At 37.9% G+C, this 23665-nt stretch overlaps 1 protein-coding gene across 1 annotated transcript in view; it reads right to left on the bottom strand.

Annotated features, from left to right (window-relative positions):
- Window positions 1-23665, bottom strand: part of KCNH8 (potassium voltage-gated channel subfamily H member 8) — a 345406-nt gene that overhangs the window by 14658 nt on the left and 307083 nt on the right. Inside the window, exons 13-16 of the mRNA XM_017522526.2 lie at window positions 14468-14506; window positions 8521-8876; window positions 4982-5088; window positions 2364-2440 (exon numbers count right to left, since the gene is read on the bottom strand). Of these exons, the coding sequence (XP_017378015.1) occupies window positions 2364-2440; window positions 4982-5088; window positions 8521-8876; window positions 14468-14506 (579 nt within the window). The remainder of the gene's footprint in view (window positions 1-2363; window positions 2441-4981; window positions 5089-8520; window positions 8877-14467; window positions 14507-23665) is intronic.

Genomic DNA, 23665 nt, shown 5'->3' with positions numbered 1-23665 from the left:
CTGTCTTAGTGGGTTTTAATGTACTATCCTGAGTCAAACCTGTGTATAAATTAAATTATGTGTGAAGGATAAGATTTTTCTACTTAAGCTTCAACTGTGAATAAATCAGCTATTTTCCTATATGGAAAACCCAATTCTTTGGGAAAGAATAATTGCACCTTGATATTTTATTTTGTCCTTTAAATTTAAATGTATGACAAGATAAAAAGATGTATATCTTCTCACTAGAAAAGCAATCATGAATATAGGATCATACTGGGAAGATATTTTGTTTTCCAAATGGTTTTTTTTGTTGTTGTTGTTAATGGATCAACCCCTGGTTCACATTGTCAAAGGGAAATAATGTAGTCTGTGGATTTACAGCCCTAACTTGGAAAAATTATCTACATTCCTAAAGGTGAAGATATAGACATTTTTCTCTCAGAAGAATCAATAACTCTAATATTTGAACTAAGGTATAGGTTAGTCAGTTCTTACAATTATTAAATGCTTTTCTCAAATGCGAGGGGAAAGAATTCAAATGGTTTTGAAGGTGGTTTTCGCTAACAGCAGTATCTGAAGAGAAAAACTGTTCAACAGAAGGTTAACACCCAGTTCTCCAACAGGGAGTTGCATTTGTTTTGTTTTGGGTTTTGGTGTTTTGTTTTGTTTTTTAACCAGAGGTTATCTGGGTCATCCAGCACATGGCTGAGTCTTTGTGATGTAAGTGTTTTCAAGCCAGTTAGTGCACCACCTAGTTTTGATTTTTTGTCTTGTTAGTCTGCCCTTTGGCTCTCTTCTTATTAGCAACAATTTCAGCTCCAGAGAGGGCGGGTGCAGAAGGGAGGTGGCAGTAAAACATAAATCTCCATGAAGCTGAAGAAACACAGGTTTAAGAGAAACCTGCAGATTTTATGACAAGCTACTCACTCCTCCCTTATTACAGATAACTGGAAGCTGATTATATGAGCTTCATTTTTTCGTAAATCTCATCAATACCATCAGTTGATTACATTTTCCCCAAGGTGTCATCAAATCGCCTATTAATAAGACTTTACTCCTAGACAAGGATTCTGTTGCACTGTCTGTCCTTGCCCACATGCCCTTGCCTAGGTCTACCCTGAAGGTCACCAAAGACAGGTGCAGGTTTTGCTGCATATTCTTGCCTGGGGATTTTTTTTTCCTTCGGGCCTGCCTGAAGAGCCTCAACTCTGCTTTTCCTTGCTCCTTGGTTGAATAATTTTGAGTTGTCCTACATAGTCTCTCAGTGGTCTCCAGTGGGGTTGAGCCCCAGTTGATCACAAGTTTAATACATCCTTCTGTTTTGCTTTCCTTCCTTTTCTGCCTTACTTCTCTATTCTTTAATTACACTTCATGGATTACCTTCCAAATAAACTATTTGCACCCATATTTTCTCAATTTGTTTTATTTTTATTATTATTATTTATTATTATTATTATTTAAGACAGGATTTCACCATGTTGGGCAGGATGGTCTTGAACTCCCGACCTCAGGTGATCTGCCCGCCTTGGCCTCCAAAGTGCTTGGATTACAGGCGTGAGCCACCACGCCTGGCCTTGTTTTATTTTTTTAATGGGAGAGACCCCAGTTAAGACAGTAACCAAGAAACTATCTTATTTTTATATTTATTTCTATAAAATTGCCAGAAAAGGCAAATTTATAGAAATGGAAAGTAGATAAGTAGTTGCGTAGGGCTGGAAATAAGAATAGAGATTAACTGTAAAAGATCTTACTGGGGGAATAAAATATATCCTAAAACTGATTTATAGATGATGGATTCAATAAGGTTACCAAAACTCACTGGACTGTATATGTGAATTGAAAAAATTTTATGATATTAAATATACCTCAATAAAACTGTTAAAAATTATTTTCTATGAACAGATAGTGAGATTTAGAGAGGTAAAGTACCCAAGGTGACACATGCAAATACATGTCAAAGAAAAGAACAGAGTTCAGGCCATTTGACTACACTGAGAAACAGCATTCTTCTGTGAACTAGTAATCTTGCTTTAACTCATTAAAAATGGAAGGTCATGAAAAGTTTAAAATGTACCAATTAAACCAAATATGCATATATCTATGATCCTAATTATAATAATAATTTATTTACTGCTTTCTGCTAAATGATTTACCTAGACTATTTAATTTAGGCAGGCATTATTCTTCTTCTTACACATGGGGAAGTGGAGCTTGAGAGAAGGTAAGTGACTTGTCAGAGGTCACACAACTCACATGAGGCTGAGTGGGGATTCATCCATGGTGGTCTCATTCTAGAATGCATGCTTATAACTACTGCATTACACTGCTTCTGTGAGTAACTAGGATTTACATCTCCTCTTACCACTTAACCAGCTCCATACCTCACTGTTGAGTTTGTTTATCTGCTGCTTGGTCTCCTCTGCTTTGATGAAGAGAACAGCAGCTCCAATCTCTGGATCTGAAAAGTGACACACACACACACACACACACAGAATGAATCCTTTAGGAATAAACCACATATTTGAGGATTGGGGCAATTAGAATATGGAAGAAAGCCCATGCTACCACTTTTAACCTTTTCTGATGTCTGTGCATTGTACGTCTTTTGGGGATCAGGCAAACTTCTTATATTCCTCTGAATGGCACCAGATATACTCTCTGGGTACACATCATGGTGGTGATTGTACCCACAGTGACTGGATGTGTCCATTGCAAATCTCCCATTTCCCTGAGTACAGTCACCACCATGTTCCAAGATGGCACATTTTCTTTTCTTTGACCATTGTTTAAAAACTATCGTAGTCAGTGCTCAAGCCACAGAAAAGGAACATTATTTTTCTTCTCTCGTTTTGTTCTAAACATTGATTCCTATGCCCATGAGCATATTTTCCTCCTACATTTACACCAGATACTAATATCCATTGCAGGTTGCCTGTCTCTTCCTGTGTCACTCTAAAGGGTATTTTCTCACATTTTTTAGTTCTTCTCTACTTTTTTCTCTACTTTACTCTTTCAAATATATTTATTTCTGTCAGGGACAAAAGTACAGGTGAGTCGGCACCAGCTTGAGTAGAAAAGATTTGACAGATTCGACCATCCTAATTCTGGTCAATTATGAGGAGAAAATTTGTTTGTGGGGGAAAAATGTCATTCAGAACGGTCTTAAATAGAGTGATAAGAACTTGTTTTGTGGAGAAGCTTGCAGAGATAATGCATTCATTCAACAATGATTGCAGGTCATATACAGTAGGCCAGCCCTGTTTTAGAGGAGATAGCAACCAATAAAGAAAATATAGTTGATGCTCATGGAGGTTAGAATTTAGCAGGAAAAATAAACATTTAAAAAGTAGGCCGGGCATGGTGGCTTACACTTGTAATTCCAGCATTTTTTGAGGTTGAGACAGGAGGATTGCTTTGAGACCAAAAGATCAAGATTAGCCTGGGAAACACAGGGAGATCCCATCTCTACAAAAAAAAAATAACCTACGTAAAGTAATTATGCAATAGGTTTGAATTTCATACTAAGGCCAATAGAAAGCCATAGCAGGGTTTTAAGCATAGGAACAGAGTAATACAAATAAAGGTGCCTTAACAAAATTCATTTTGCATGGAAAACAATGTGAGGCCAAAGAAGAGACTTTGGTAGCAATGCAAGCAAGAGACAGATGTAGCTAGACAAAGAATGTTGGCAGTAATGAGAGCAGTCTTAGAACTAAGAGATATTTTGGAACTTGCTTCTAGAAAACTTGTTGCTTGAATGGATAAGCGTAGGGGTAAGTGATAGGCTAAGGAAGAGGAGGAAGCTAAGAGAGTGGTAGGATGAGAAATGTATGGATGAAATGGTGAGGTTTTGTGCATTGTCTCTAGTTGAACCAAAAAGGTAAACATCCAATTGGGACATCAACAGGCTTTTATTGCAGATATACCAGTTTGATGATAACTATGATTTCTTTGCTCCTTGGCCCAAGTGCAGTAATATCAACATATGTATGTCAATTAAATCAATAAATCAAGACTGTACCCCTTACCCTTTTGCATTCTCCTCACTTCCTACCCCCAATCAAGGAATTTCACAAGCACCCTTCAGTTTCCCAAGAAGATGATGAATGCTAGAAAGAATTACTGATTCAGATGAATCATTTCCAGAACTGTACATTCAAATGTCTTTCTTGGGCTTGGACTTGTTCATAAAGGGATTTGCTAGTTATCAGGACATTCTAACACGAGGGGCTTAGAGCTTGGTGGGAAGGGAAGGGGAGGTTGGGCGAAGATTGCTGGTCTTGCATTTGGTAGTTTACTGGCAATTGTTTTGGATTGTCTCTGCATATTCAACATATGTTCACTATTTTCTTTTTATCAAATACAGGTATATCTTCTTTAGAGTGTGTCATTTTATTTGTCATGTTGACAGAATCCCTCTTTTGAGCAATGAACTCAAGATTGAAAAGTAAAGAGAAGGATTTGGGCTAGGGTTGGAGGTGCCTTCACATTATTTTACCATGACTAAAGGTTAGCACATCATGTAGTTCTCCATCATTTCCAACAAGCTTATATCTTTCTGAAGTTGTTTATCCTCTGGCAAACCACAAGTATATAACCTCACACTGAATAAACTGGTTAAATATAACCAATGTTCCTTCAGTGCACAATCAACACAGCACTTCCTCTAGATAATGTTTTTGTGAATTAATCTGAATTTATAATAGTAAAACATGACTACCCTCTGATGAATAGCAGAAATTTGAGTCTCCTGGCATACCAGTTACCTTGGCTGCTAAATGGCAGCTCATCCAATCTGGACAGAGAAACGATCACAAATGACATCTTAACTTGGAAATGACATAAACTCATGTCAAATTATTCAGTGGTACTGGTAAAGTTCTATGACATGGAGTATATTCTAAGAACAGAAAAACAAAACAAAAAAAAATGCTCATGGCAAACATTACAAGTTAATAAGAAATTTGTACCTTGGGAGAAGACTAAATATAGATCTTACCTCCAAGAGGAGGAGAAATTCTAGGCTCTGGTCTGATTCGTTCAGAGCCAAAATCAAAAGTCTGACTTTCTTCACTGCTGTTTCCATCTTCAATTCCATCAACAATCCTACTTAAAATAAAAGAAATTGGCTGATTGTGCATTCATATTCATGGATTCTAGTATTTTTAGAAGACTTAAAAATATGTTAAATTTTTAAATTCTAGATACTCTAGAGCTGTGCTATTCAATATAGTAACCATTAGCCTAACATTGTATTGAGTACCTGAAATGTGGTTTGTGCAAATTGAGATGTGCTGTAAGAATAAAATGCACACTGGATTTTGAAGAGTATGTTTAAAAAAATCAGTGTAAATTATTTCACTGAATATTTTTATATTCAAATTTAAAATATTTGGAATATATTTGGTCAAATAAAATGTATTAAAATTAATTTCACTTTTATCACACTTAAAAATGTAGCTGTTAGAAAATTTAAAATTATGTGACTCACAATTTTATATCACATTATATATATATATATATGTATATATATATATATATTTAATTGCATTTTAGGTTTTGGGGTACATGGCAAGAACATGCAAGATTGTTGCATGGGTACACACATGGCAGTGTGATTTGCTGCCTTCCTCCCCTTCACCTATATCTGGCATTTCTCCCCATGCTATGTCTCCCCACCTCCCCAACCCCCTGTCCCTCCCCCATTTCCCCCCAACAGACCCCCGTGTGTAGTACTTCCCTCCCTGTGTCCGTGTGTTCTCATTGTTCAACACCCGCCTATGAGTGAGAACATGTGGTGTTTATTTTCTGCTCTTGTGTCAGTTTGCTGAGAATGATGGTTTCCAGGTTCATCCATGTCCCTACAAAGGACACGAACTCATCATTTTTGATGGCTGCATAATACTCCATGGTGTATATGTACCACATTTTCCCTGTCCAGTCTATCATCGATGGGCATTTGGGTTGGTTCCAGGTCTTTGCTATTGTAAACAGTGCTGCAATAAACATTTGTGTGCATGTGTCCTTATAGTAGAACGATTTGTAATCCTTTGGATATATACCCAGTAATGGGATTGCTGGGTCAAATGGAATTTCTATTTCTAGGTCCTTAAGGAATCGCCACACTGTCTTCCACAATGGTTGAACTAATTTACACTCCCACCAACAGTGTAAAAGTGTTCCTATTTCTCCACATCCTCTCCAGCATTTGTTGTCTCCAGATTTTTAAATGATTGCCATTTTAACTGGCATGAGATGGTATCTCAATGTAGTTTTGATTTGCATTTCTCTAATGACCAGTGATGATGAGCATTTTTTCATATGTTTGCTGGCCTCATGTATGTCTTCTTTTGTAAAGTGTCTGTTCATATTCTTCATCCACTTTTGAATGGGCTTGTTTTTTTCTTATAGATCTGTTTTAGTTCTTTGTAAATTCTGGATATCAGCCCTTTGTCAGATGGGTAGACTGTAAAAATTTTTTCCTATTCTGTTGGTTGCCAATTCACTCTAATGACTATTTCTTTTGCCGTGCAGAAGCTGTGGAGTTTGATTAGGTCCCATTTGTCTATTTTGGCTTTTGTTGCCAATGCTTTCGGTGTTTTGGTCATAAAGTCCTTGCCTACGCCTATGTCCTGAATGGTTTTGCCTAGATGTTCTTCTAGGGTTTTTATGGTGTTAGGTCTTATGTTTAAGTCTTTAATCCATCTGGAGTTAATTTTAGTGTAAGGCATCAGGAAGGGGTCCAGTTTCTGCTTTCTGCACATGGCTAGCCAGTTTTCCCAACACCATTTATTGAACAGGGAATCCTTTCCCCATTGCTTGTTTTTTTCTGGTTTGTCAAAGATCAGATGGTTGTAGATATGTTGTGTTGCCTCTGAGGCCTCTGTTCTGTTCCATTGGTCTATATCTCTGTTTTAGTACCAGTACCACGCTGTTTTGATTACTGTAGACTTGTAGTATAGTTTGAAGTCCGGTAGTGTATCACATTATATTTTTATCAAACACTGATGTTGTAGACAGAGAGTCTGTTACTTAGTCTCAAATTCAAAACTTTAAGGTATACAAGTCCTCTTACGTAAATTCATGTTAAATCACTAAACTCTAGGTTTTAACCCTTAGCATCACAGAAAATAAATTTGATTACACCTCCACTCTAGACTTAGAGAAAACTCTAAATGTGAGGGTTAAAGAATTATATTTAAATCAGTACTTTAGCCTTCTTTCCATGGTTAAATAGTATCTAACCTACTCATTATTTAAAAATAAGTCTATTGTAGAAATTTTAAATATAAAGATAACAAAAAAAAAATCACCTGTATCTATTATAGTCAATATTTTGCTGTGTGTCCTCAAAATATTCTTTTCTCTATAAAAGAACATATATTTTTATAAATGTAAGATCATATTGTAAATAAACCTTTCTCAGCTCTGATACAGTCTCTTCCTATTTACAATTTATTATGTTTAATTTTAGTATAAATTTAGGAAGAAGAGTGAAGCAATGTTTTCAAATTACCATCTCCAACTGAATTCTTGAAAATTTATTATGCACCTACTTTTCACTAAATCTATTTTATTAATCTTTCTGTTAATATTTTATCTTAGTATATTCAAATAAACAATGGCAAAATGTAGTATTCTAGAAAGATCACCTGCTTTATAAGTAGAAAAACAAACTTTGAATCTAGCTTCCAGTACTTAATATCTCTGAGATCTTGGACAAAATATTTACCCTTCAGGTTTCACTTCTTACAGCTTTATAGTAGAGATAACACAAACTAGTTCACAGGGTTCTGAGAAGACTAACTGCAATTGTGAATGTGAAATTATGTAGCAAAGTACATGAAACATAAAAAGTAATATTTTTAATTGCTTTTTATTATTCAGCTGTTATATGATTTTGATGATTGCTATTGCTTTTCTACACCATAGCCTACCCCTTTCACATCTTCAGGATCAGGATTTTTCATGCTTTCAATCACCTTTAGTGGATTCGAAAGTGATTTTTTAAGAAATGAAAAACAGAACCATGCTATGTTACTCTTCGAAGAGACCAGAAATAAAACTAACTTTTAGCCATCCTTGATAATAAGGCAAAAACAGTATGAAAAATAAAAATCTGCATTTTATTTTCTTCCTAATTTCAACTCGTTCCATAAAACTTTTGGTAAGATCAAGCACTGAAGGGATAACATTGATGGAATTTTTTCCATTTCTTTTATTTTCATCATAAATTATAAAATCACAATTTAGAAATATATGCTTAATAGGTAGTGCAAAATGAATAAAAGGAGTAGAGAAGGATTTCTGAACATTTAGTAGATCCTTTTGAGAACATGACTAAAGGTATTTTGCCCAACCTGCATGCACACACACTTGCACATATACTCAAAAAATTGCCCATAAAATTCAGAAAAGCTGAGGATTTCAGGCTAGGAATCTGTGTAGCAGAAAGGGTCAGAAGGCTGAAGGCAGGTACTACTCTGTACAGAAGGCACCCACTTTCACCTGAGAATGTTATATGATATGAACTCTTACCTTGGACTGAGGTCTGGTGGTCCAGCACTATTCAAAGTTGAAAGTTGCAATTTCAAGTTCTTCTCTTTCCTTTTACTGTGATTGGGAGTGTCAGTTTCCTGCTTGGTTTTGGGGGAATTTGACCTGGAGACTCTGATAGGTGAGTGAAAGGGCACCGTTCCTGAGGCCAGTTGCTTTAGGCTTAAGCCCAGGTAGGTTTTGTTGCTTCCAACCTTCTTGTTGCCTGAAGAAGATCCCCTCGTGCAGATGGGAGAGAGGGAGGCTGTCTCCTCTTCCTCCCCCTCTTCCTCCTCTTCCTCATCTTCCACAATGGATGGGAGTCGCTTGTTTATGCTGCCATTTCCCTTGGGCTCTGACTAAATCAGTGGAAAATATAAATTAGCATAGACTGCAAAGACTGCAGAAAATGTATATCATTAATGTCAGAGGTCTCATTTAAACAAAGTCAAATCTCTCAGAGACTTACATTTCATTAAAACCAAAGTCTTCGCAGATTTTGTTATCAGGTGTTAAAAGTCTTCCTACTTCTGCTCTTCTCCAGGTTTACCCTCTATGCTTTACTGATTTTAGCCTCTGATTTTAAAAGACTAGATCTTCTCTTGGTCTTTTAAACTGTGTTCGTGGGAAGCCATGTGAAAAGTGCATTATACCAGGTTTGCATCTAGATTTTAATCAGTCTGTCACTTGTAATACTATATGATGGCTTGCTCTTAGAGATAATTTTCAATTTTAATGGAGGGTCTTAGGCCTTGTTCTTTAAAATTACAGGGTCTTTACTGGAACTTTACATGGAGATTAATCAGCAAAACTGCATTATTCTTGAGAATAAAAAGCTTTCCTATTTTGGATCACATGAGTGGAAGAAGATCAGAAGTATCCTCAGCTACCCTGCTTCCTGCTCTTCTTGTTCTTTCCAGTCACTAGCAAGAAAAGAAGCAAACCACCTGGTCTGCTTCTTCTGAAGAACCTTGGAAAAGGAAGGAAAAATAGTCTTGCCAAAACTCATCCTGTAACTACTGGACTCTTGACTGGGGTCATTCAACTTTGTAGACTAAGACTAGGAATGAAAGAGGGTGGGAAAAGACAATTGAGTGATGATGGAAGGGCCAGAGCAGTGAACATGGCAAAGGCTAACTAGTGGCCCTCAACAGAGTCACTGTAATAGTGTGTACTTCTTGTTCTGCCCCAGACATGGCTTCTCTGCTCACTTTCTGTGCTTCTTTTTTGAAAATTCCATCCCTTATACCTGATCATCAATAATTTATAATAAAAATTAAGGCAAATAACTGAAAATCCCTAAGATTACTGTTCAAACTCTGGGCGGTCATGATTATTGACTTCAATGAATAGTGTTTTTTTTTTTTTTGCATATATGGATTTTGCTGTATATATTATAGGTATAATAACAGATCTAAAATTGTGGTGACTTATAGGCAATAGCGCATTCAGTTTAGGCCATAGGTGCTGAGTGAAATGCATGGTTTACTTATGAAGTTTTTGTACTTCAATCTTATTGGCTCAAAATGTCTTGAAGAAATGCCATTCTTGGACTCATCTTTCCAACTACATATGGTTAATTACTGATGAAGACATACTTTTTTTTTTTTTTAAAAACTGGGATAGTCATGATTTCGCTCTTGTTTGTTTTTCACAGCATTTAAAACTCCGTGCTTTTAACAAAAATTGGGCCTACATGGAATTACAGGGGAACATTTGTATACTAGCATTGTAGGCTAGAAAATTTAGTTTACACAGCTAAAGACACAACAGGGCAAGCTTAATCGAAGAAATGGGAAACAGTGAGCGCATTCTCTAATTAGAATTCTGTTTACATTTGCCTTGGCAAGTTAATCATTCCTTTGTTTCAAGAAGCCTCCATTGGCCCTAATTGAATTCTCTAATAACCTGTCAAGTATTTGTACTTCTACAAGTTTGTGAAAATTTTATACTTCCATTTTGTCTTGGGGACTTGGTATCTTGGACAAGTTACTTAGATACAATCAAGGCAGCAGACATTACTTATACCAATAATCAATTATCTCACCTGCCATCATTGTTGATAGGACTTAAGTTTATTATATTATTAAATATCCAGCCTCACATTAGCCTCTGTGCAGGAGTATCAGTTACTTTCTTCAGACCATCTATATAGGAACAGCTGCTTTCCACATGTAGCTGGATTTACCTGTTACACACTGGCATAAAGTTCAACCACAGATCTCTTTCTTCTCAACTGGTATATCTTTTCATTTTTTTCCTGGAAAATGCTTTCATGAAGGCACTGGGGTTTTTATACTAAAGGTAAATAAGTCTAGAATTTGGCTCATGATACTTTGCTGGGATAGCCGCTTCAAAATCACAAATGACTAGATTCATCAAATCTCTCTTGACTAATGCGGAAGCAGAACAAAGTCTAGTGGTTGAAATGCATGAGCTTTCAGTTATACAGTCCTAAAAGTCCTGTGACTTACCAGCTGTAACCTTGGTCAAACAATATAATTATTAAATTCTTGGTTTCTTCATGTGTAAATTAGGAATAGCGTAAGGAAAACACTAGATAACAGATAATGGAAATCAAGCATTTAGCAATGTGCAAAGAGTTTAATAAATGCTTGCCTACATGATGATCAGAAAGAAAATGAAAACATTTATATTGTGGCAAGTGCTGCAAAGAGTTCTGGCTCCCTCTTTTTATGCAATATCCCCACTTCTTTCTTAGCTAACAGAACTCTCAGCAACACACCTTACACAAAGATTACCTTTCTCAGCTTCTCTTGCCACTTGGTTTGGCCATGAGTTGAGATGGTAGCATATAAGTGAACAGGTTTTAAGAAACTTTTAGAAAGGCTCCTAAAAACACTGTAACCTCTCTCTTAGTCTTGCACATTTCTTTTGTTTCTAGTCTGAAATACGGATAAAACGAATGTATGTTCAGCAGCCACCTCAGAGAGTGAGGAGATCTTGGAGAAGTAAATCATATTTTGAGAATGATGAAGCAAAAATAATATATCTTGGCCCCTTATTGACACATGGGAGCTTATCTATTTTCCATTTCTGGACTTGTCCATGAGAGGGAAACAACACCTGTTATTCTGGTAGTTTTAACATTACAAATTAACTTCAGCCTAAATTATATAGGAGGATTTTGTTGTTGTTTAAAGTTTAGGATGTTGTATTCTTGGGATGGATCTTCATCTTCAGAGTTCTGTGTGTGGGTAACCCCCCATACAGGCACCAAGGAAGGAGAGCTAAGCAGAACCCTGGCACAATTAGTGCCTGAAGAATATCTCAGTTTATAGTGCTACTACTCAGTTATTCCCTTTACGTAATCCTTTACATATAATCATATATCAGTTTATAGAATTAGGGCTTGAAGACTATCTTAGTTTATAGTGTTACTACTCAGTTATTTCCTTTTTATAATCCTTTATATATAATCATATATTAGTTCATAGAACGAGTACCTAAAAAATATCTTACTACTCAGTTATTTCCATATATATATATATATATATATATATATATATATATATATATAAAAGTTCATAGAGGAATGCCTAGATCAGACACAGTACAGAGCATGAATTAAGGAATAAGCAGCTTATAGTCAGAGGAATGTCTAGAGCAGACATGGTGCACAGCATGATTTAAGGGAAAAATAGTTATACCAGGACAAGAATCCATGGCCCAGGAGGCAGCATTCAGTATCGTAAAAGATACCCACAGTATGGCAGGCTTGGGGCAAGAGCCACTCCTTCTGATAAAGGAGTTGTAGGACCTTGCATCCAGTTCTTGTGGAAGGCTGCCCTCAGACCAGCAATCCCTCAAGCATCCAAGGGCTCAAAACCCCTCTGGATAATCGTACCGTGGTGACTGTGAACTTTATCAGCTCTTGTTACTGTGCTAGCTCAAAAGCATCCTCCTATGGAACTCATTGGAAGCTGCCAGCAGGTGGTGGTAGACCTTGATGGCTCGGACACTGCTGTGTGGCTTAAGCATCCTCCTATAGATATTCTTAGAAGTAGCAAACCCATAGGTAGAGATATTGCACACTACACCCTCTTCACTGCTCATGGCCCACTTCCATGCCTCGGTGACCTAATGGGGGTGGACCCCTTGCTGCACACTGTCCACCTCCTAGCCTAGGTGATCTAATGGGGGTCGACCTCTTGTTTTATTGCTCATGACCCTATCACTATCCTTAAAGATGACTTCCCTCACTACCCTGCCCCCTAACATATACCCAATAAATACAGATGCTTCTGGACATTTGTGGCCTTGCCTGTCTCTGCTTATAGGTGGCATGGCTCCCCTGATCCCAGCTGTGCTTTCTTTGTACTTCTGTGTCTTGTCTCTTTATTTCTCAGATCCTGAGCCTCAGCACAGCATAAGGGACAACCCACGACCCTGTGGGACCCTTAGCCCTGCACTATGAATGGGAGAGGAATTCAAATTGGAAAAAAAAAAAAAAAAAAAAAAGGCGAATTTTTTTTCATAAGAAAGGGAATATAGAAAGGTCTGGGGTGAAAGCAGTGCAGTAGTAAGGAAAGGCTGTCTGATGAGAAGAGTTAAGACATAAAGACATTTATGGAACATAAAGGCCATTTTTCTTGTTGAGAATTTTGTAGAAATGAGAGAGAAGACAACCAGTGCTGAGATAAACTTGATTGAAAGCACTGAAATGCTGTAAGAGCTTCTAAGAAGTTTCTTAATGTAATATTAAAAGTGGGCCAGACATGGTGGCTCATGCCTGTAATCCCAGCACTTTGGGAGGGCGAGGCGAGTGGATAACTTGAGGTCAGGAGTTCAAAACCAGGCTGGTCAACACGGTGAAACCTCATCTCTACTAAAAATACAAACAATTAGCAGGGGATGGTGGTACACACCTATAATCCCAGGCTCAGGAGGCTGAGGCAGGAGAATCACTTAAACCTGGGAGGCGGAGGTTGCAGTGAGCTGAGATCGTGCCACAGCACTCTAGCCTGGGTGACAGAGGGAGACTCTGTCTCAAGAAAAAAAAAAAGTAAACCCTATTTGACCTTCTCCACTATCTTCAGTAAATTCTTAATGTCTTCATAATGCATTATGTAATTTGATCTATTTGTGTGCCTCTGTGTCACGGGATTAGTAGTAATAAAAGTCTGGCTAATAATCAGTGTTTCTTTGGGAAATCTTTCTTAAAATTAGAGGGTACTTAAAAGATGAAACTGGGGCCGGGCGTGGTGGCTCACGCCTGTAATCCCAGCACTTTGGGAGGCCGAGGAGGGTGGATCACGAGGTCAAGAGATCAAGACCATCCTGGTCAACATGGTGAAACCCCATCTCTACTAAAAATAAAAAAAAATTAGCTGGGCATGGTGGCGCATGCCTGTAATCCCAGCTACTCAGGAGGCCGAGGCAGGAAAATTGCCTGAACCTAGGAAGCAAAGGTTGTGGTGAGCCAAGATCGCGCCATTGCACTTCAGCCTGGGTAACAAGAGCGAAACTCTGTCTCAAAAAAAAAAAAAAAAAAAAAAAAAATAAAAAAAAAAAAAAAAAAAAAAAAAAAAAAAAAGTTGAAACTGTTTTAAGAGCCCATTGAATCACAAAATATGGTTCCAATATATCTCTCAACCATATTTTTAGTGTTATGGACACTTACAAGGAAAAATTTGACTGTTAACTTTAAATGCACTGAAAGTACTTCTCAGATCAAACACATTAGGACTTTACTTTTGGCAGGTTTTGGTAACAAACTGCTTTATAACAATAACTATAAAACGTTTACATAGAAATATGAGTTTCAGTACTCTTCTGTACTCAAACTCCAGCAAGTCAGTTGCCATATCTCTCATTGAGAAGTCAAAAAGGGAAAGTAAAAAACAATAAATGAAATTCCGAAGAGAAATATTTATTGGTAATCCTCCAGATTTCAGGTAAATATTTTGCTCTTTAGCCAAAGTCATACCTGTGAGACCGTAGATTTGTTTGATAGCCTTGATATCACCTGAAAGAGCAAACAGAAGTGTTAATAATCATTTAAACCTCTCCTAGTGGTTTGGGACTAAGTGAAATGCAGCAGGCAGTGGAAAGAGAAGTATGTACAGAGTCTGCGGGAGGGAAGGAACACAGGAAGGGGCATGGATCTACCTGTGCAGGCTAGAGAAGAGAAAACATCCTCTACAATTTGCCAAAAACAACTGCCTCATCCTACCCTCTAAGACCACTACTAACCAGTATAAGTAATGAGAAAAGGTGCCCCAAGTTGAATGTCTACCACAGGATACCACACCTAGGAAATAATGATCATGATAGTGGGCTTATCGGCTGTATTTTCCATCTTGATGCTTCATTCTCTCTTTTTGTTTTTCTGTATCTCCCTATTCTTCTTTCTTGCTATTTTGACAAATTTTCTCATCTTCCTTGATTTTTCTTCCTGGCTCTGTGAAAATAGAAATCTATGAAATCTTTTATTATTTAAACTCATAATTTCTATTTATTTACCCCTCTTTTTGCGTGAATGCTCATAGGCATGATCTAGCATTCCTCTTCCATTCATTTTCCACTATCTGACTGTGGTATTCCTTGCAGACTAGGTTTCAGTTTACTGGAAATCCTAATCCCCTGTCTAACTGAATCTAAGATTCCATTGATTACAAAAAAAAGAAGAAAAAGTGCTGACAATCAGTGTTGATATATCATTAATTGTTAAGGCATATTTAAATTTCAGAGATGCTAAAATGTGGGGAAATATATATATTTTATTCACTTAGGCTTGACTCTCAGGACACATTTTGTATAAAATCAAACTATGGCACCATAGAGGAGCGTATTAAAAGCATGCACCTTCCATGATGTACAAAGAAGCTCTGGAAATTATGAGACGTCTTGGAAACATGCTTCTAATATTATCTACATTGTTTTTTGCTCAAATACACTTCTTTCATTTTAATCTGATAATAGATATTATTGATTAACATGATTTTATTCACATGAAAAAAAAATTGTACTTGAAAATGATCTGCCTAGTAAGCCAGACATATTTGGTAATTCTGTCACCCTCTTTTTTTTTCCCCCTAGATGATTAGGGAAATAGATCTGTTATTATTTATATAAATGCCAGGATCATTATTTCTGTGCAAATATGTCTCATCAGTGTTTAATTGTTTGATAGCAGTCAACTAATTCTGAATCTGCTTACTTGCCTAAATATGCATTAATCAGATGCATTTTAGACATAAGTTTTGTAATAATTCCCTAAATGATGGCAAATAGAATAGCTGAATAATTAAAAATGTGAAAAATAAAACAAAATTATAGTGTTCTTGCTACTGTGGTAGACTTGAGAACATGTTTGTAAAAAGCCTTTCAATTATAGCTTAGATTATAGAAGAATATCATAATGGGATTCTAGAAGCCTGAACACCTCCAATCACAGATACCCTTAGAGGTATAAGAGAAAGATGATGGACTTAGCATCTTCTGATTTGAGTGTGCTTCCAGCTGTCTGGTTTACTACTAGATGAGTTCTGTCAAGTTGCTGAATCTCAGTCATTTTTCTATACTAGTGCTTTTCAATCATATCTGTGCACCTGAATTACTTAGGGATATCATGAAAATGCAAGTTCCAACATAGAAGGTCTGAGGTGGGGCCTGAAATTCCTAATTTCTAGTTAGCTCCCAGATAATACTGGTGCTGCTGGCTCTGGAGACAAGTTTTGAGTAGTAAGATCTCATGACTGACATCACAGTTATTAAAATCCTATTTCCTATCAATTATTTATCTGTCATGTGATAAGCACCCTGATAAGTGTTTCCCAGACATTATGTCCATTAATTCCCATTGTGATCCTATAATATAGGTATTTTTAGTCTCTATTCTGGAGAAGAGGAAACAAAAGGGCCAAATTAGAGTTAAGTGGTTTGGTGATAGTTGCAAAGTAATAACTGACTAAGCACGAAAATGAACACCAGATTGGTTGTTATTGAGGTTAAATGCAATACTATATTTCAGTGTTTGGCATGCAATATATTTTTCTTCCTTCTACCTTTTGATGCCTTTGATTACCCAAGGTAACCTTACCTCTCCTTTTACCAAATGTACTGATGGTCAAGAGTCAAGCAGAATAAACCTAGTACTAAAATCTGGCATAGACACAATGAAAACAGAAATCTTCAGGCCAGTATCCCTGATGAACATAGACACAAAAATTCTCAACAAAATACTAGCAAACTGAATCCAGCAGCGCATCAGAAAGTTCATACAGCACAATCAGGTAGGCTTTATTCCTGGGATGCAAGGCTGGTTTGACATACAAAATTTAATAAATGTGATTCACCACATAAAAAGAATTAAAAGCAAAACCTGAATGATCAACTCAATAGATGCAAATAAAATCAACTTCCCTTCATGATAATGACCCAGATTAATCATCAGAGGAATATATCTGAAAATAATAAGAACCATCTCTTGGGCCGGTAGCAACTCCATGTTTTCTGGGAGAGAGCTCCACAGAGGCAAGCCGCCATTTTTGCTCTTTTGCAGCCCTTGCCCCTGTTGCCTTCAGGCTTCCAGAGGGTTTGTGGTGACAAGGGACTGGTGCAGATCCCCAGCACCGTGCAGCTTCCCTGTGGAAAAAGCAGCCAGGCTTCTTCCACACAGTTCTCTGATGCTGCTTCTCCTTACTGGGCAGCCCTTGTGACCTGGGACTCCAACACAACTACCTTGGCACCACCTGAACATGTCAGTAGGAGGGGGTTCTGCAGTTCTCTGAGCAGGAGATCCCAGAGAAAACCCACAATCCCTCTGCCATTGCAGCTGCAGTGGTACTGTGCCCTAACCACTCTGGGGCTGGGGAAGGAAAAAAAGGCCTAGTCACTATGCTGGCACCTTCAGCACACCACACACCATAAGGAGAGGAATCCAGTCCCTCTTCTCTGTGAGCCCAGGCCCCCTACTCTTCATAAGGCAGGGCCTCTCGCTCTGGACCACAGATCAGCTGTCCCATGACAGCTGAGCACACCCACTGGTACTGACTCTGAGGTTCCCTGGAAAGGGCTTCCAGAGGCAATAAACAGCTCCTCTGTCATCTCCACAGCAGTGGTTCTACCACCGCTACCCTTGTTATGGGGAAGAAACAGTCTGAAGGCTTCACCTGTGCTTCCAGCATACCACAGCCACCATACAGGGAGGAGCTCAGTCTCTCCTCCCTGTAAGCTCCTGAACCTCCATTCTTCATCAAGCAAGGCCCCTAGCTCAGGCCAGCAATGCGTCTGTCTCATCCTCTGGCCAATCATTTTGAGTGGCAGGGGCTCTGTGTTTTTCTGAGGCAGAGGTCCCAGAGACAACTGAAGGGACCCTCTCATGGCCACTACTGAGTGGTACTGGCCTTGCTGCCCTCAGACTGGGGAAGGCACAAAGACCCTGAGTGCTTTAACCACAATTCTAGGAAGCTGCAATTACCATAAGGAGAAGAGGCCAGTCTGTCTCCTCTGTGACCTTCCCACCCTCCCTGCTTGTTATCGGGCAGAACACACTCAGCTTGGACCCCCAGTGCAGTCACCCCAACCTTGGCCGATTATACTGATTGAAAGCAACTCTTCATTTCTCTGGAGTGGAGCCCTAAGAGAGAATTAAAAGACCCTCTGTCACAGCCATTGGTAAGGTCCCTGGCCTTGCTGCCTCCAAGCTGTGGAGGGCACGTAAAGCCTGAGTTCACCCCAGAGTTACAGTGTGTAGCTCAGGACAGCCAAACTGAGATCTTCAGCCAGTGCTCAAGTGGGAGAGGAGCTCATACTGTCAGAGCCCTGAGAGAGGGAGCACAGCTGCAATTACGAAGAAATACACAGGAGCCACATGGATGAGCAAGTGTCTACCTACTGGCCATTTCACTTAAGCACCATCTACTGGATCACAGCACAAACCTCAACAACAAAAATACTTTTGGTAATATACTCCTCTGTGAAACCAGAGACATGAACTCGGTTACAAAGAAAGGCCATGCACAAAGCCTTAGCCGTCTGTAAACATCCAAAAATGAAGCCTACTGATAGTACTCAAATCACACCATAGTTAAAGAAACACCTGCCCACATGAATGAGAAAGAACCAGCATAAAAATTCTGGCAGCTCAAAAAGCTAGAATGCCCGCATTCCTCCAAACAACCACTAGTTCCCCAGCAAGAGTTCCTAACTGGGTTGAAATCGCTGAAATGCCAGAGATAGAATTCAGAATTTGGATGGGAATGAAGACCATTGAGATTCAGAAGAAAGTCAGCACCCAATTCAAGGAATCTAATGAGTACCATAAAGTGACTCAGGAACTGATGAATGAAATAGCTATTATAAAACAGAAGCAAATTGATCCAAAGAGCTGAAAAACACACTACAAGAATTTTACAATGCAAACTCAAACTATTAACAGCACAATAGTTGAGGGAAGAATCTGAGTTCAAACACTGGCTCTCTGAAATAACTCGGTCAAACAAAAAATACATAAAAAAGAACAGAACCTCTGAGAAATATGAGATTATGTAAAGAGACCAAAATCTATGGATCATTGGTGTCCCTGACAGATCTAGGGAGAAAAGAAGCAACTTGAAAAACATATGCCAGAATATCATTCATGCAAACTTTCCCAACCTCTCTAGACAGGCCAACATTCAAATTCAGAAAATGCAGAGAAATCCTGTGAGATACTATAAAGGAAGATATCCCCAAGAAACATAATCATCAGATTCTCCGAGGTCGAAATATAAGAAAAAATGTTAAAGGCAGCTAGAGAGAAGGGATAGGTCATTTACAAAGGCAGCCCCATCAGGCTAACAGGAGACCTTTTAATAGAAATTTGACAAGTCAGAAGAAATTGGGGGCCTATATCAGCATTCCTTTTTTTTTTAAGTTTAAGTTCAGGGGTATATTTGCATGTTTATTATATAGGTAAACTTATGGGGGTTTGATGAACAGATTATTTCAGCCCCCAAGTAGTAGTACCCATTACTTATTTTTTTCTGATCCTCTCCCTCCTCCAACCTTCTGTTAAGCCCCAGTACCTGTTGTTCCCCTCTTGGTGTCCATGTGTTTTCATCATTTAGTTCCACTTATAAGTGAGAACATGCAGCATTTGGTTTTCTGCTCCTGCTTTAGTTTGCTTAGGATAATGGCCTCCAGCTCCATCTATGTTCCTTTAGAGAACATGATCTCATTCTCCTTTATGGCTGTGTAGTATTCCATGGTGAATATATGTAGATAGATATATATATATGTCTCTCACATTTTCTTTATCCAGCCTATCATTGCTGGGCATGTAGATTGACTCCATATCTTTGCTATTGTGAATGGTGCTGCAGTGAACATCACGTGTCTTTATGGTAGAACAGTGTACATTCATTTGGGTATATACCTAGTAATGAGACTGCTGAGTTAAATGGTTGCTCTGTTTTTAGCTCTTTGAGGGAACCGGCTGACTGCTTTCCACAATGGTTGAACTAATTTACACTCCCATTAACAGCGCATGCTTCCTTTTTCTCTGCAATCTTGCCAGCATGTTATTTTCTGACTTTTTAATAATAGTCATTCTAATTGGTGTGAGATGGTATCTCATGGCTTTGATTTACATTTCTCTAATGATCAGTGGTATTGAGCTTTTTTAAATGTGGTGTCAGACACTTGTATTTTTTTTTTTAAAGTGCCTGTTCATGACCTTACCCATTTTTTAATGGAGCTGTTTATTACTTGTAAATTTGTTTAAGTTCTTTAGGGATGCTGAATATTAGACCTTTGTCAGATGATAGTTTGCAAAAATTTTCTACCATTCTGCTGGCTGTTTACTCTGTTGATAGCGTCTTTTGTTGTGCAGAAGCTCTTCATTTAGATACCACTTGTTAATTTTTGCTTTTGTTGCAACTTCTTTTGGCATCTTTGTCATGAAATCTTTGCCGGGTCCTATGTCAAAAATGGTATTGCCTAGGTTGTCTTCCAGGGTTTTTATGGTTGTGGGTTTTACATATAAGTCTTTAATCCATCCTGAGTTGACTATTGTATATGGTGAAAGGAAGGGGTCCAGTTTCAATCTTCTGCATATGGCTAGCCAGTTATCCCAGTACAATTTATTAAATAAGGAGTCCTTTCCCCATTGCTGTTTTTTGTTGGCTTTGTTGAAGATCAGATAATTGTAGGTGTGTGGCCTTATTTCTGGGCTCTCAATGCTGTTCCATTGACCTAAGTGTCTGTTTTTGTACCAGTACCATAGCATTCTTAAAGAAAATAATTTGGAACCAATAATTTTATATCCAGCCGAACTAAGCTTCCCAAGTGAGGGGGAAAGAAGAACCTTTTCAGACAAGTAAACACTGAGGGAATTTATTACCACCAGGCCTGCCTTACAAGAAGTCCTGAAAGAAGCACTAAACATGGAAAAACAAAGAAACATTACCAGACACTACAAAAACACACTTAAGTACACAGACCAGTAACACTATAAAGCAACCATATAAACAAATCTAATAACCAGCTAACAAGAGGATCAAATTCACACATATAAATATTAACTTGGAATGTAAATGGGCTAAATTCTCCATTTAAAAGTAACATATTGGCAATATGGAGAAAGAAGCAAGACCCAATGGTATGCCATCTTCAAGAGATCCATCTCACATGCAATAACAATCACAGGACTAAAAGGGATAAAGAAAAATCCACTAAGCAAGTGGAAAGCAGAAAAGGCAGGTGTTGCTATCATGATTTTGGACAAAACAGACTTTAAACCAGCGAAGACCAAAAAAGATAGAGAAGGATATTACATAATAGTAAAGGATTTAATTCAACAAGAAGATCTAACTGTCCTAAATATACCCTTGAAAGGAACACCTAGATTCATAAAGAAAGTTCTTAGAGATCTACAAAGAGACTTAGATTCCCACATAATAATAGTGGGAGACTTCAATATCCCATGGAGAGTATTAGATTGTTCAAGCAGAAAAGTAACAAAGTTATTCAAGACCTGAATTCAACACTTGAATACATGAACCTGTTAAGTATCTACAAAACTCTCCACCCAAAACAATAAATATACATTTTTTCTCATTGCCACGTGGCACATATTCTAAAATCAACCACACAATCAGACATAAAATAATCCTCAGCAAGTTAAAAAAAAAAATGGAAATCATACCAATCACATTCTTGGACCACAGCGCATAAAAACAGAAATCAACATTAAGAAAACCAAATAGTTGTAGAGAGAGCAAGCACTCAAACAAAGAATTTCTCAGCAATGCAAATTTACTTCTGCAGAAGGGTGCTTCTCACACTTCTGGCTGCTGCAAGAGCAGCCAAACAAAAGAGGGAAGTGATTTTTATCGCTAATGCAGTCAGTCCCTGCCTGTGTCTTGTCTCCATTGGCTGCAGTTGGACCACACAATCTAAGCTGATCCTGATGTGGCTATTTCAAATAGAGCAGGCATGTGGTTTACAGTAGTAGGAAGGGGAGTTTTGGCAGGAAGGGCTGTTAACAGAAAAAGTAGAAGGCATGTCTGGGCATGCCTGGGTGTGACAAAGGTGGGATGAACAGTTTCAGAGCAAGTAGGCAAAGGCGAAGGGAAATCAGGAACAGATGTGGGCCACAGATTAGGACTGGCAGGAGAGATTGTTTACAAAGTGTATAATTAGGAGGTGGGGGGGGCAGAGTACAAAGAAGCTGACCTTAAGAAAAAAGAACAAGGAAGTTAAACAAGATGAACCGTTGAAGAGGAACTTACTGTATCTAACAATAATATATATTATTTAGGTGATAGATACATTGAAAGTGCTGATTCCCCCAGACAGCATATGTAACAAAATTAAACTCGTACCCCATAAATTTATGCAAATAAAAGACAAAATCAATGAAATCTTGGGAGAGATAAAGAAGATTGAGGGGTTAGCCTACAGAAACCTTAGAATTGTACCCTTCCATCTATTAGGATGGAAGAAACCAAATGTGGGCAAGAAAGATTTGTCTTGGCATAATGTTATTATGAACAGTGGTGAGGCTTTGTACAGTGGGAAAGAAATATAATCTCAACCAGTCAGTTGGTTTAAGAAGTTTCCACATAGCTTTTCTTCTCCTTTCTCCCCAATTTTAACCACCTAAATTGCCCTATCACTTTGTGAATACAGTAGGAGCTGAGAGGGAGGACTCTTAAATTGGAAAGATAATTGCTTTTTTGGCATGAAGTACCAGACAGAGAAAATATAGTTTCTTAGTACTCATACTATCTGTAACAAAAAAAGGAAAACAAATTCACAACTTTTTTTTCTTAAACTGTAGAGAGAAGGCCTCAACATTCTACTATTGAGATTGAATTACAAATGAAATCAAGATTACCAGGCACATGAATAGCAATTTTAGATGGGAAAAGTGCTGTTGTATTTTCTAATGTTGTCTTTACTCTACACAATGAAGACATTTCCATAAGAGCTCTCATAGGCTCACACCTGATTTTGACTATTCAACTTATATTTGTCTTAAGTGTTTAATTCCTCAAATGTAATTTTTCCTACTATTAGAATTTCCACTAATTATTTTAGTTGGGAAGGCAGTTCTTTGAGTTCTTTCATGCATTTCTCTAACTTCTTAAATGCCTTTGAATCCTGACAGATGGTACTATGGTAACAAAATTTGGGACCCAGCCTTTCATGGGATGCTAATGCTTTACCTTTGGAAAGATTTTGAATGGTTTTTCAGTCCTGTTGAGGCAGAAGGAAGCTTACACTTAAACTTCTTTCAGGAAGCTAAACCACCAAGAAGCTGACTTCTGTGAAGCAGGAAAGAAGCAAACATCGCAGAACTCACAGCCTGGATCTATGAAACCTAAATTGTAATCTAATGCGACAGTGGACCAAGGAAGATAGGAAATCTATTTTCTATTTGCATTGTTTACATGGTGCATAGGTCAAAATTTACAAGACCTTTTTTGAGTCTGAAAATGTCCTCTCAATAAGGACTCTCATGAGACACTAAATGCTCCAGCAGGAGTGTTATCTACAGCTGAATGCTCATTTGGGAAATGCAATGTGTATTATAAGGCTCTTCTTTCTGACTGATTCATGATATCTTCTGCTTCAATAATGACACACTGACTAAGTCACAAAGCAGATTGGAGGAACATGTGTTCCCATTCAGAAA

This window comes from Cebus imitator, unplaced genomic scaffold (genome assembly GCF_001604975.1).
Source record: "Cebus imitator isolate Cc_AM_T3 unplaced genomic scaffold, Cebus_imitator-1.0 Scaffold24, whole genome shotgun sequence".
Lineage (NCBI taxonomy): Eukaryota > Metazoa > Chordata > Mammalia > Primates > Cebidae > Cebus > Cebus imitator.
This window is presented reverse-complemented; position numbering and strand designations above follow the sequence as displayed.